Source organism: Microcebus murinus, chromosome 17, assembly GCF_040939455.1.
Source record: "Microcebus murinus isolate Inina chromosome 17, M.murinus_Inina_mat1.0, whole genome shotgun sequence".
Classification (NCBI taxonomy): domain Eukaryota; kingdom Metazoa; phylum Chordata; class Mammalia; order Primates; family Cheirogaleidae; genus Microcebus; species Microcebus murinus.
Genome location: NC_134120.1, coordinates 25,100,337 through 25,115,479, shown reverse-complemented (window position 1 = coordinate 25,115,479; position 15,143 = coordinate 25,100,337). Strand labels below are relative to the sequence as shown.

General features: G+C 36.8%; 1 protein-coding gene across 8 annotated transcripts in view; it reads right to left on the bottom strand.

Annotated features, from left to right (window-relative positions):
• Positions 1-390: 390 nt before the first annotated feature.
• PIAS2 (protein inhibitor of activated STAT 2) overlaps positions 391-15,143 on the bottom strand; it is a 95,043-nt gene continuing 80,290 nt past the window's right edge. For 7 of the 8 annotated variants that reach the window (XM_075993476.1, XM_012745358.3, XM_075993477.1 and 4 more), the window contains one exon: positions 391-13,456. In XM_075993476.1, coding sequence (XP_075849591.1) covers positions 13,274-13,456 — 183 coding nt within the window. In that variant the 3' untranslated portion in view covers positions 391-13,273. The remainder of the gene's footprint in view (positions 13,457-15,143) is intronic. The other variant, XM_012745355.3, reaches the window with a different exon arrangement.

The following is a 15,143-nucleotide window of genomic DNA, read 5'->3' as shown; positions in this document are numbered from 1 at the left end:
GATAATCACTACAGTGGAGGGGAAGCACAGGGAGGGAGCTAGGAAAGTTCCTGAGAGAAGGACCCAGAACTGGGAGGACAGGATTGATGGGAAGTGTTCCTGGAGAAGTGGCTCTTAACCTTGGCTGAATATCAGAAACAGCTGGAGGAATTTTAAAAGATTGCAAAGCCCAGAATTCCTTGTTTGTTAATGTTCATTTCATGTGTACATTACTAATTTTTTATATGCTTGTGCTATCTATTACAGAGAGGTTTAATATTTGCTGCAGTGACTGTGGATTTTTAATTCTTCATATAGTTCTGACAGTTTCTAATATAGAAATAGTGAGGTTAATGGATACAAAAACACAGATAGAATAAGACATTGTATTCAATATCACAATAGGGTTGATTATAGTTAACAATTTATTATATATCTTAAAATAATTAAAAGTAGAATTGGAATGTTTTTTAACACAAATGATAAATACTTGAGGTGGTGAATAACCCAATTACCCTGATTTGATCATTACATATTGTATGCCTGGATCAAAGCATCACATGTACCCTAGTTGTGTATGAAATATATACAACTATTATGTACCCATAATAAAAATTTTAAAAAGATAGAGTTCCATTTACGATAGCATCAAAAATAATGCCTAGAAATACATTTAACAAAAGAAGTATAAACTTATACTCTGAAAACTACAAACTATTGTTAAAAGAGATTAAAGAGCTAAATGAATGGAAAAACATCCCACATTCATAACTCAGAAGGCCTGACACTATTAAAATGGTAATGCAAAAAAAAAAAAAAAAAAAAAAGGCAATGCAGGTTGAGCATCCCTAATCCCAAAAGCCAAAATGCTCCCAAATCTAAAACCTTTTGAGTGCCAACATGATGGTCAAAGAAAAAAAAATGCTCATTGGAGCACTTTCAAACTTGGATTTATGGATAAGAGATGCTCAACCACTAAGTATAATGCAAGAATCCAAAATCCAAAACAATTCTGTTCCCAAGCATTTCGGATAAGGGATACTCAACCCATACTGCCTACTCATCTATGGATTCAAAGCAATTTCTGTCAGAATCCCATCTGGCTTCTTTCTAGAAATTTATAAGCTGATCCTAAAATTCATTTGGAATTGCAAGAACCCAAGAATAGCTAAAACAATCTTGAAAAAGGATAAATTTGTAAACTCACACTTCCCAATTTCAAAACTTATTACAAAGCAACAGTAATCAAGGCAGCATGGTACTGACATAAGGATAAACATAGAGATTAGTGAAAAGGAATGGAGAGTCCAGAAATAAACCTATGTGTCTACAGACAACTGACTTTCAAAAGACAAGGGTACCAAGACCATTCAATAGGGAAAGAAAAGTATCTTTAACAAATGATACTGGGACAACCGAACAGTCACATGCGAAAGCATTAAGTTGGTACACCATATACAAAAGTTAACTCAAAATGGATGAAAGTCCCAAATGTAAAAGTTAAAACTATAAAACTCCTGAGGAAAAAATATGGGTAAATCTTTATGACCTTGAATTAGGGTTCTTAGATGTAAAACCCAAAGCATGAGCAACAAAGCAAAAAAATACATAAGTTGGAAACTTCATCAAATTTTAAAATATCAGTGCTTCGAAGGACAATATTAAGAATGGGAAAAGGAAATCTGCAAAATGTGAGGAAATATTTGCAAATCATATGAGGACTTTTATATACAAAGAACTCTGTCGATTCAATAAAAAAGACAGATAGTTCAATTAAATCATGGGCAAAGGATCTGAATAGGTATTTCTCCAAAGGAAATATATAAATGACCAATAATAATATGAAAAAAAGGTCAACACTATTAATCACTAGAGAAATACACATCAAAACTAGGTAACATTTCCAACCCACCAGGATGGCTATAATAAAAAAAAAAGTAAGAAGAAATGCTGGTGAGGATTTGAAGAAATCAGAACCTTAATTCAGTCCAGGTGGGAATTTACAATGATGTGGCTGCTTTGGAAAGTCTGATTGCTCCTCAAAATGTTAAACATGGAGTTAACAGATGACCCAGCAATTCCATTCTTAGGTATTTTTATACACACATGCACACACACATATATACACACACAAATGAGTATTTATGAGAACTGGGAAATGTATGTACACAAATACACATAAAAGTTCACAGCAGCATTATTTATAATAGCCATGATGTGGAAACAACTCACATGTCTATCAATTAGTGAGTGGATAAACAAAGCATCCATACAATGTTGTTATTATTCGGCCACAAAAAGGAATAAAGTATCGATACATGGTATGGTATGGGTGAACCTTGAAAAATGAAAAAAGGCTGTTTCAAGACCACATATATGATTCAATGTACATGAAATGTTCAAAATAGGCAAATATAGAGAGACTGAAAGTAGAATACTGGTTGCCTAGTGTTGGGAGGTGTAGTGTAATGGACGGGGAAAGGAAGGATGACTGCTAATGGGTATGCGGTTTCTTTTTAGGTGAAAATGTTCTAAAATTGATTGTGGTAATGGTTGCACAATGTTGTGGAAATACTAAGAAGCAATGAACTATACATTTTAATTTTTTTAGAGACAAGGTCTCACTCTGTCACCCAGGCTGAGTGCAGTGACATCATTATAGCTCACTGGAACTTCGTCACTTAAAAAAAAAAAAAAAAAGTGTAGGATTCTTGATCCCAAGTACCTCAGAATATGACTGAACTTGGTGACAGGACCTGGAGAAGTAATCAAATTAAAATGTCGTTACTGAGGTGGGCCTTAATCCAATGATTGTTGCTCTCATAAAAAGAGGAAATTTAGACACAGAGAAGACTATGTGAGGACACCCCGGGAAAGGAGTGCCACCTACAAGCCTATGAGACAAGCCTGGAACAGATCGTCCCCTCAGGGTCCTCAGAAGGAACCCACCCTGCTCACACCCTGATTTCAGACTTGCAGCCTGCAGAGACAATACATTTCTGTTCAGACACCCTGTTTTTTGCAACTCTGTTAAGGGAAACCTGTCAAACTATTATGTGACTGATATCTCAATAAAGCTACAATATATGTCTATAGATATTCACACACACACACCACACACAGTTTACCAGAAACTTATTTTAAATATAATGGCATAGTTAAGTTGAAAGTAAAAACTATTCTAGACCCTTGGTTAGAAAGTAAACAAAATCCTAGCCCTGATAGAACTTGCATTCTAGCGTAGTTGAATGTACCAAGAGGCTGGGGAAATGCCGCTAACCACACAAAGTTACAACTACAACTACAATTCCAGGGCGGAGAGAAGAAATTCCTGAAGACAACAGAAAGAGAAGTGTGTTGGCACAGTAATCAAGGAATGGAAGAGACTGTGTCAAATGCAGCAGATACTGAAGCTAGTAAAAATCAAGTACAAGACACTTGGCAATTGTGAGCACATTTTAACTTAAGCAAAAATAATTTCAGGAGTGTGATGACAGCTGAGATTACACTATGTCAATTACTTGCCAGCAACCTTAAGATGTTACTTCGGTTCATTGTTCTGTTGCACCAACATGACAAAAACTCAACCCTGGATAAGTCCAGCCACTGACCCCTCCCACAACGATGGCTGGGACAATGCACCACATACTCAAGAAATGCTCACCAGTACTTTGTCCAATTCACTGTCAATCCATTCTCCTTCTGATTCTCCAGGACCACAGTTTCAAATACTTGTCCTCATACCTTCATCCCTGTCCCCTCCCAAATTTTGGAACAAGACTACACCACTTATTTCTCAAAAACATCAAAACCAAGCCATTAGATAGATCTACCGTTCAAATGACACACATGCCCGTGTACACATCCATTCCTTCACCTGCCTATCATCAGGATCCCAGCTTCCTCTTTTTCAGGAATCTTGTTGCACCAATAATCTTAGCCAGCCCCTCCTGTAACCCCTGCATTTTTACCTGATTCCATTCCACCATGCCACTGGTGTTTAAACACGAAACTCAAGTTTCCTCCATCTTAAAAAATTCCCTCAACCATATAGTCTATCCTACAGCCACACCCCATATCACAGCCAATTTTTTAATGTTATCTTTGCCCACCTCATTTTTTTACTTTGCAATCCTCTCCCACTGCAACCTAGATCTACCCTCATTGCCCACTGAAATTGTTCTTGATGAAATTATTAGATATGGCCTAATTTCTAGATGAAATTATAGATATGAAATTATTAGATATTAGATGAAATTATAGATTCTCAGATATGAAAAAGCCAAGGGAGACATAAATTACTATAATTCTTCAATTCTGATATGCACATCCACCCTTCCCCAAAATTTTAATAGAATGCATCTTGAAATCAATGAAACCTATGGATCAGTTTCATTAGCAGGTTTTTGTTTACATGAATGTCTTATAATCAGCTATAATAGATTAAACCAAATTTGGTGTTTTTGAAATTAGCTTTGTTTTAAATGGATACTTTTTATATTGTATCAGCTTTTTACTAACCACTCCTTTCTTGAAATGCTCCATTCTTTTGGCCTTTATAATACCACACATTCTTTATTTCTCTTTTATCTCAGCTGCTCCTTCTCAAATCTCCTTCTTGTTCCTTTTCCAGTCCTCTTTTCTCACTCAGCCACTCCTCTGGATGACTTCATGTACTTTCAGTTTCAGTATTACTCCCATATGTTGGAGGACATGCCTGTAGCTTGTCTAACGGCATGTGGACATACCTTTCAGAGATAAATAATTATTGTTCCAGTTCCAAAGTACTGTGTCTAAAAAAGATTTGGGTCAGGTGGCTAGCCTCAAAAGACTGACGATAAATCATGTTTATACCTACAATTATACTGTACCAGTGTGGTGACTTGACCCAGATGAGGTCCTTAGTACATAATCTCGAGTAGATTACACACAGAATTCCTCCGGCCTTCTAGACAAAGTAGGCTGGGTCTACCAGGGGTCATTTAGACTTTCAGGTTTGTACATTACTATCCCCACTACGCACTGCCACACCCATCCCTTGTTAATGGTGCTTGCTCCTGTGAGATTTTGGAATCTAGAAGGTCAGTGTGGTACCTTCCACCCAACTCCACAGCAGCTGTCACCTCATTCACCTATCCCAAACATGCACCTTCTCCCACTTTCTTCTCTTGGTGATGCCTGATGCTCAGGTATTAAATATTCCACTGTTATTATATATCTATGGGAGGCCTAAGTCAAATGCAAATGGTTATCTACCGTCATCATTCACAAATGTTTATTAAGCACCTACTATGCACCACAGATCATGTGAGGCTCTGTAATGCAAGTGAATTAAGTTGTAACACCTGCTCTCATGGAGCTTACAATCTAGTAGGGGAAATAGGCAACACACAGCAAACCAATATACATGATAATCATAGGTAGCAGTAAGTGCCATACAAGATATAAAGAGAGGATAGGCAGGAAACACCCACTGTTTAGAGAGAAGATCAAGGCATGCCCCTCTGAGAAAGTGGTTAAAAACTGGGTTTGAAGTCTGACACCTCATTTGCAAGCTGCGTGGCCTTAGGCAAGTCACTTACCCTTTCAGAACATTTCCACATTTGTAAAATGGAAATATTCATACCAAATTCAATAAATGCTCATTAACTATTAACAATCATGAAAATTCATCAATGACTTCTATTTTATAAGTCTCTTCATGATCTATCTCTGTAAATTTCTCTTAGTATTTATTAGCAATTTTCTAGGTAAACATTTTCAGTCCTCTTTATTTGACCAATATTTCTTATTTATTTTTATTTAGACAAGGTTTTGCTCTTTCACCCAGGCTGGAGTGCAGTGGTGTCCTCACAGCTCACTGCAGCCTCGAACTGAACTCAAGTGATCCTTTTGCCTCAACCTCTCAAGTAGCTGGGACTACAGGCATGCACCACTACACCAGGCTATTTTTTTTTTTTTTTTTTTTTTTTTTATTACAGAGATAGGGTCTTGGTATGTTGCCCAGGCTGGTCTCAAACTCCTGGGCTCAAGGAGATCCTTCTGCCTCAGCCTCTCAAAATGCTGAGATTACAAGCATGAGCCACCACACCCAGCCTATCTGGCCAACTTTAAATCAACCCTGGTGTTTCTACACATTATTTCCATGAAATCAGAGTGAGCTGCCTCATCTATGTGTTCCCATACCACCCTATAACTAACTTTTGACCAATAAAATTGCAATCTCCCTATTTCGCTCCTGTTTATACTACTGGGGTACAACTTAGGTGAGGGTGGGTACCTATGTCTTGTGTTCCAAGTACCTGACACCAAACCTGGCAAATAGGCTCTCAAACATCTGATGACTGAGACCATTTGTAAAGCCAAGAAAAGCAGCAGGAGAGAAGTGAAAGACATAGGTAAAGAGGGGAAGTCTGATAGAAAAAGGTCTGAAAAGTGACAGGAGACACAAGTCAAGGGCCCATGTGGCTGGTTGGCCATGAAGGCCTACCTCATTCACCAAGACAGAACTAAAGAGCAAAGGATGAAGGTGGGCATCGGTGGAGAAGTCATGCTGATGGACTGACTCTTCTGTTGAATTAGGAAACAAGGTCGCCTTCTGAGAAGGGTGTGGTTTGAAAAAGGCAATATGTTATGATAGATGAGAATGTGCAAAAGGAACTTTGGCCAAGTCAAGTCAAAGTACTGACAGGTGGCTGAGGGAGGGGTCTGAGAATATGATCATGGTTGTGATCATGACAACAGTCTGAGCTGGACAAGCAATAAAGAAAAACAGAAGAGGTGAAGTAATAGTAGGTGACTCTAGAGGTTCACAGGAAGAAAATGTTGGAGGTGAAGTAACAAAAAATCTCACAGGCTCTAGACTGTTGGATGAATCATTCATAAGAATGTTGAAGACATAATACAACCAGAGAATGAGAGAGTGCAAGGAACACAGACAGCCAGGAAGTGAAGACTGCAGCAAATCAAGGGAGCAATAAATAGGTGGTTACTTGGTAAGAGTAGCTGACAGTATAACCTCTTGGCATGGGCTTCAAAGGCAAAGCTGTGTGTGTTTTTCTTAAAGAAATGGGGTCTCACTACATTGCCCAGGCAGGCTTCAAGCTCCTGGCCTCAAGCAATCCTCCCACCATAGCCTCCTGATCCCACTGGTATTACAGGAATGAACAACCATGCCCAGCTCAAGGCAGAAACTTTTGACAGAGGCCTTATAGTAGAGAAGGACAGCAACTACCATCTCTAGATGTGTGGAATGTGAACACAGCCCACATGGGTGAGGGTTGCAGGGGCAGCAGGATCTCAGGTGACAGCCGAATTTGTTATGGCAAGGCGGAGAAAAGAATGCCTATTTCGCATTCAAGCATGACTTTGTTAAGTAGCTGGATGACTGAGAGTGACTAGAATATATACAGAATGGAGATGAGTGAAAATGAATATCTATGACAAGGGAGGTTTATACTTTTTAAAAGACTGTAGAAAAACCAGGGATGAGCCTGATGGACGCTTCCTTTCTGAAATCCCACACTTAACATCAATCTCATCACTGACTCAATGACTGCTCCCAAACTGCCTCCTGTCTCTGTAAATAATGCCATTACCAACCAGGTTACCCACGCTTAAAAAATGGGCTCAAAGCCCTTACTCCTGAGTCTTTGAAATGGCTTCAGTGCCAATTCCTTCCTTACTCCTGTGGCCATCATCTGAAATCAGTTCTCGTAATTCTGTCTAGATTCTCACACCAGTCTCCTATATAGCACAGTTAATGTCACTTCCATTTAGTCAGAGGGCTTCTAGGTCTAGGTTAGACTCCCCAAATCCACTGCTCATTGTAACCTTGGGAAATTTATCTAAATCTGTCTCATTTGTAAAGTGGGAACACTACCATTTTCTTTTAAAGGGCTGTTGCAAGAAATGAGAAATTCTTGGCAAGTACTCAGCACAATGCCTGTTACTTGGTAATTTTTTTTAAGATAGGGTCTCACTCTGTTGCCCAGGCTGGAATACAGTGGCAGCATCATAGCTCTCTGTAGCCTCAAATTCCTTGGTTCAAATGATCTTCCTTCTGACTCAGCCTCCAGAGTACCTAGGACTACAGGCATACAACACATATCTGGCTAATGTTTTTTATTATTCTGTAGAGATGGGAGTGTCTTGCTATATCGCCCAAGTTGGTCTCAAAACTCCTGGGCTCAAGTGATCCTCCTGTCTCAGATCTCAAAGTGCTGCGATTATAGGCATTAGCCACTGAGCCCAGCCACGATTCTTGATTTTTGAAAACTTGATTAAAAGCCTTTGGAAGTCTGGGACCAAATCTTTTATACTACTGTATCCCACATGTACTTACAAAACACACTAAACATTTGTTAAACAGTTTGACAAAGGAATCAAAATATGAGGCATATTCTATTTTATAACATAACACCCTTTTTCACTTAAAAGAGTTAAGCTTCAAGAACACAAAATAAAGAAAGCTTTTTTAAAAAGCCATTCATAAATAAGCAATAGTGTGGGAATAATGAATGTGCTATGCCAATCAAGAAAATGCTACACCTTGAACATCTGAAGATAGCAATCTGCTTTTTCTTTCCCCACAGCTGCCCTTATAGCAAAGAATAATAAGATCTGATTGGAAACATAAAAGAATACAAAGTGAAAACAGGCAAAGCTTGCCCATTTTTGTTGTTTTTATAGTCTTACCACTTTTCTAGTTTGGGTGAGACTGCCTTTGGCTCAGTAGATCCTACTGGCTTTGGGGAGCTCAGAAAGGCCAAAATGGAACCTACAAGAAGAGGAATAAGAGAACTGGCTACTGAGGGCAGGCCCCAGGTACAAATGATTTAAAAAAGAAAAAAAAGTAACAAGATTTTTAAACTAAAAATGGAAAATATAGTCTGACAAAATAATGTGTACTACTTTACAGTGCAAATAAAATCATGTGAAGAAGTTGGATGTCCACACGTAGGTGTTTCTGGAACATGTCTAGGAAAATCTCAGCCAACTACTGCCAAATCAGTTAGCCCAGTTCACAAGAGTCAGACGAGCAGAGGTTTTAGTGCAGCTGCCTGCATAAAGATAAAATGTTGCGTGTTCTTAAAAACTATGGCTAAAAAACACCCTACTTGTACCATTGGGGTGGAGTACAAATCAGAATAACCATTTGAAGTGATATAAATCAAAAAGTATATAAAAGGGTTCATACCCTTAATCAGAAATTCCACCTCTAAGAATCTATCCTAAGTAAATAATTTATGCACAAAGACATTCACTGTGGCATTATGAGATGCAATCCAAACTGTTAAGTGGGAAAAAGCTATACGAACAATGGCACAGCCATACAATGGAATATCACAGCTGACACATATTTTAATGATATGAAATGCCTGTAGACTGAGGGAAAAAAACCAAGATGCAAATTATACTGATAATGAATCAAACTATGTAAAAACATACACAAGTAGCAAAGAGACTGGCAAGTAAGTAATATGTAAAAATATTAAAAGTCTTTTTTCCTGGTGATAGAATTATAGGCAATTGTTATTTTTCTTTATACTTTTCTGTATTGTCTAAATTTTCCACAAAGAGCATATACTATTGACATAAACAGAAAAACAAAAACATTATTCAACCAGGCAAACATTAAAGAAAGATAGACATTTTTATATAGCTTTATTTGTTTCTTTAGGAATTGCAGTGGTTCCTAACAAAAAAAACGGGGAGGGAGTGGAGATTACGTATCAGTCATTTATTTGACAGGAGCATGAAACTCTTGAAAAGCAGAGAAATTCTTAAATTCTTTTCCACATGTTTCACCGTAATCATGTAGAACTATAGCAGAAAAGATGGTGATTCAGGTCGAATTGATCACCAATCTAAATGACAACTCCAAGCTCCCACACCACAGGAACCCAGGGACAGTAAATCCAATGTCAGTTTAAATGGTGTACTGCTTTACATTTTCTAAGATGAAAAGAGCTGGGAAATGATGGGAATGTCATTATGACAACCCATAAAAACGGAGAAAATCTTGCAGGAAAAAATTAAGAAAAAGTGTTTACTAAAGAACAGAAGAGTTAAAGAGCCTTTTTTTTTTTTTTTTTTAACCAATTGAAGGCTAGGGAGAAATGAAAGGCATACCTGTAAATTAAACTCATGCTTTTTTAAAATTGCCTTTACTTAAAAATACAAAAATGTCAACTAATGAATACTTTATCGGCAGACAAAAAGACAAGGTGGTTACTAAATGGTGAATGTCCATGACTGGTCTGAAGGCAGAATGTTTGAATATCAAAGTCATAAGAGTCTTTGTTCAACACAATCCAACATCTTACCTTTCTTCAAATTCCTTAAGACTGCCCTAAGGAAAACTTGTTCTATACCAAGAGTTATGGATCCACTTAATTATACTCTCTATCCCTTACCTATGCATTGTATTTTCATTCTAGCTGTTCTCAAACACATCAGATAAATGCCACATAACATAAATTTATCTCAACTGCTTCATTTGGCCTTCACAATTATTCTAGGACACATGCCAAGTATTTATACCTTCTAACCAGAAATGGAAATCAAACCCTAAAGTAGTTCACCTAAGGGTCAGAAAGTGAAAATTAAAAGCCGATCTTAGGCATGAAGTTGTATTCAGCACCAATTACACTGTCAGGAGTTACAAAAGCAAGAAAAGCCCCTAATATTTCAAAGTAAAGAAAGATAAAAATACAAGTTGGCCAAGTGATTCTAAGAGATTAATAACTGCAGTTCCTTTCCTTAAACAAGATACTCCAGACAATCACTGGTTGGCTGAAAGAATCTAAGTAACAGCTAAGAAGACCCCTCTGAAACTCCTTTTTTCTTGGTTAAGAAGAAATCTGGGCTAGCAAAATAAACTGCTGAAGTACCAGGGTCTTGGTAAAAATAATACCCACAGTAAACAAAGGATAATGGCTTAATAATCATGATGCTGCCACAAGGCCCCAAAGGCATAAAGAAAAGTACTCACCTTCAAAGATACATACACAATATAAGCACCAATTTTAAGATTATAAACTTCAAAGTGTATTTTTTAAAATGCAAGGCGCCTGTATGAGATAAATTAAAAATTTATATGTAATTTCAATGTAAAACACCAAAAATGAACATTAAAACTATTTCACAGAAAACAGCGAAAAAGGAACAAATTACAACTATAAAAGTACAGTTACCAGTTACAAGAACCAAGCAAATAAACTAATTTCTATTAATATTTTCATTTACCTTATAAAACTTTGTTCATTAAATTGGGGAGAGGGAGCCTCTTAGAATCTAAAGGGTAACAAAATAACAAATATACATCATTTCTTTATTAACAAATTATGCCACACAAAGCAAATTACTTTTTCTAACCGATTACAGAGTCAACAGAAATTGCATCTGTACTTACAGCAGCAACATAAAATTAAGAAGAAATTCTGTATCTGGACCACAAAACTGTAACACGGTTTGGAAATCTAATGACTAAGAAGGTAAAACTGGCAACTATGGTGTTACTGCTAGAGGATTCAGGGTTTGTTTCTTTTCTCCATATATTTGATAATAAGCAGCCCTCCCAAAGGGATAATACATTAAATAAGGGAATATGCAAAGAAGGGATGATGTGGAAAACCACACAAAATTAAATCAGTACAAAAAGAGCACATGAGGGCCATGAAAACTTAAGAGGGTGTAAAACACCAAGCAAGGACAAGTCAGCTCCCTGGAGCTGCACCAACTCTGAAGTAGTACATCCTATTCTAACTGAAACTAGAGAGTCCTCACAGGGGCACTTCTGTTTGAGAAATCAATTGCTCAGATCAGCCATTTGAAGAAAAAAAAAAAAAAAGGCCTTTCTTTTTAAAGTAGATAGAGCTTAGGGAAAGCTAAACATCAGGAAAGTACTAAATCCTTGTGAAGTCAAAAATGACTTAGGAAGCCAAATGAAGCAAACTATAAAATTTGGATGAAAATGTTTAGTTTAAGAGTAAAACTCAGTTTTCTGAGTGATGTAAAATCAGATATGAAGTACGTTCTGGCCCATTCTCCCCAACCCTTCCTCACTTGAACTGAAACATTTCTAATTCTCTTTTGTGGCTTTAGTTAAAATATCCTTTAAAAAAAAAAAAAGGAAAAAGAAACTTGATGGTGTCCCCATTCCTTGCTATTGTTCATATTTTCCCTACTTTTGGAAATCACTGTGGAGACTGAAATTACATTGGTACAAAATATGATCAGAGATCTAAAACATATTTTTTATGTCAGTGCTACTAAAATATGAGAAGTTTCAACAAAGATTTGTATGCTAGTCTATAAAGGGAGCAAATTAAGTTCTTAAGAAGAAAGTCAAATTTTGTTATTACCACCCCCCAAATCTCCTCTGCTGCTGCCTCCAAGCTATCAACAGTTGATAGCGTGAACAAAATTCTAATAAACATTTCAGTCACACTTTACCCCCAAAACATTTAATTCAAATGGCTGCATAGAATTTCTTTTGAGAAGGCAAGCCCTAAATTTATAAGGAAACTCTAGAATGAGAATGTACAGTTACCAAAAATAACACACATCATGTCAGGGTAAAATATGCATCATGTTCTTAAACATAATCACTACATAGAGCGGCCAAATCCCAGAACTTCACTCTGCATTCATTAGCAAACAATGTCAAAGTGTAAATGATAACCAGGAAAAAACACTAACACAAAGGCCATTTTTATCTGATGGGATCACGTAGAAAAGTGGAACTGTAGGAAGAAAAGTGAAACCCAAGCTTTGGCCACTTATGAAAACTTCATTACTTCAACGAAAGAGAACAAATCTCCGTGGAAAGGACTCATTCGGCAAACATCAGTTCTTTCCATATATTTCTCCCCTTCACATCAGGTGAAACAGAAGTTGCTGTCATTCTAGAATCAATGATTTACAACTTTTTTTAATTAGAAAAAAGTTTACTTGAATATTTACATAATTTTTATTGCTGTTTATTATAACAAAAAATTTAACTGATTTGTAGGATCCATCCATTAATGTAGGAAATTGAAATCCCTCTCTCAAGAAGATACAGTTATGGCTGAATTACTCTGATGCTCAGAGTACAGCGTAAGAAAAATCCTTGCATGTCATTTGGTTCTTGCTGCAGTCATCTGTGTTCATCTCTCAGAAAGCAAAAGAATCCATTTGACTTTCAATAAATATCAAAGTAATTGCCAAAAAAAATAGTTTCCACAGACTAGAGATCCAAGAAAGAGCAGTTTTGATGAGTAATTCCCAGAATCAAGTGCGTTGTCCTTTAGTCCAATGAGATGATGTCAGGAATGTTGCTTCCACTGCTGGTTATGACCCCTGTCTCACTCCTGCTGCTGGAGGAACTAACATGAGTATTGCTCTCATGGGGGCTGGTGGTGGTGACAGACGTACTGCTTGCTGTTAAGGGTGAGGTGAGACTATCCAAAAACATAGGAGGACAGTACTGCTTGAAACAAACAATGATGCTGATGAGGAAGAGGCTACATTGATTTTAAATAAAGAGACTAGAAATTGTTAGATATGCACAAGTGATAGCCACATACTTAAATCCCAACGGGATTCAAAAATTTCTAAAAATTTCACGTCTTTGGGTGGAAGGTGGCATGAATTTAGTTATTTTACATCATTTAGTGAATGGAGCATATTCTTGATTTTCTCAAAACTTAAGGAACTTTTTTGTTGACCATATACACAGGTAAAAAGACAAATAACGTCAATAATAACCGAAGTTATTTAATACTAAATATTGCCTTCACAAGTACAACTCATATCTCAAAAAGAATTTGCTGAGCATATTAGCTGGGGTTTAAATCACACCATAAAGGCTAACAAGTACTTATTTTTAATGGTATTAAGCAAAACTGCTAACATAAAACTCAAAAATGACAACATTCATTCCAAAACAGAGACTACATGGTACCTAACTACAACAGGATGCTCAGGACAGAGAATTATCTCATGTAATCACAAAATTTTGGAATCCTAAAGGAGATCTAATCTAATCTTCCTTGTGATGTGTAACATCGCTTTCCTAGTACTCATATTTGAAGCCCCTTACAATCCTGGTTGCTGATTCCCAAATCAGTACAAACCTGAGTGTAATACTCTAATACTGACCAAGGAGTGGAGACAGACAAGAGCTGAAAGCTTTATTTTATATCACTGTAGAATATTTTATGTGAGAAACAATTGTACTGACTTTAGCAAAGACAAATATAGCAATCTAATGCGAAAGTGGGTGTCCTAAGTTTGTTATTAGCTCAACTCCATGAAAGATCAGTAAGGAGATCTGATTCATATTATCCACTCTATATGTTATTCAGTTTATCATCAGAGACACTAAATTACAGAACAGGAATTTAAAAGTGAAGTTGTTTAGACTACATGACTTTCAGGGCCCATAAATAAAATGGGAATAACAGCCCCAGGCTTAAGCTACCTGTCAGAGTAATATAGCAACAACCAAAATTCAGGCTGCTCGTCAAAAGAGTAAGTTATTTAATGTTTTAGATAGGTGTCTTGGTTTATGAATAAAATGACCACCACACACAAACAGATTCAAGGGCCATTGGTTAAGGGGGAAAAGAATAGTACTTAAAGAGCTTCTAAGGAGCTCTAAAGATAGCTGAATTGTCAGGCACTAAAATTCTTCTCTAAAAATCAAATCAATTTCTAATTTTCCATTAAAATTGGCAGGTAAATCTGGAAAAAAGCCCAGAAACTTACATTTTATTCCCACTACCCTCTAAGGCAGTTTGTGATTGCCTCATGGGAAAAATATACTGTTCCTCATTTATGAAATTAGTGCTAGATGCTACAGTCCTGCCATCAATGGGCTCTGTGCCTTGAATTCTTATAGTATTCAGATTGGAGCCATTTTACTACTAACCCTGTATCTCTTTCATACATATCAATGAGAGGAATTAAGGGGCAATGTGAAGGCAAAGGAGAAAAACCTAAGGATTCTACAGTAAGCCAAAGGCACAATAACCTCGCTCTTCTACCTACTTGTAAGTTAGACTGCCACTAAGCATGCCAAATAGAGCTATGAAATAAAAACCTCTAGGTTCTAAGATATATATATATATATATATATATATATATATATATATATATATATATATATATATTTT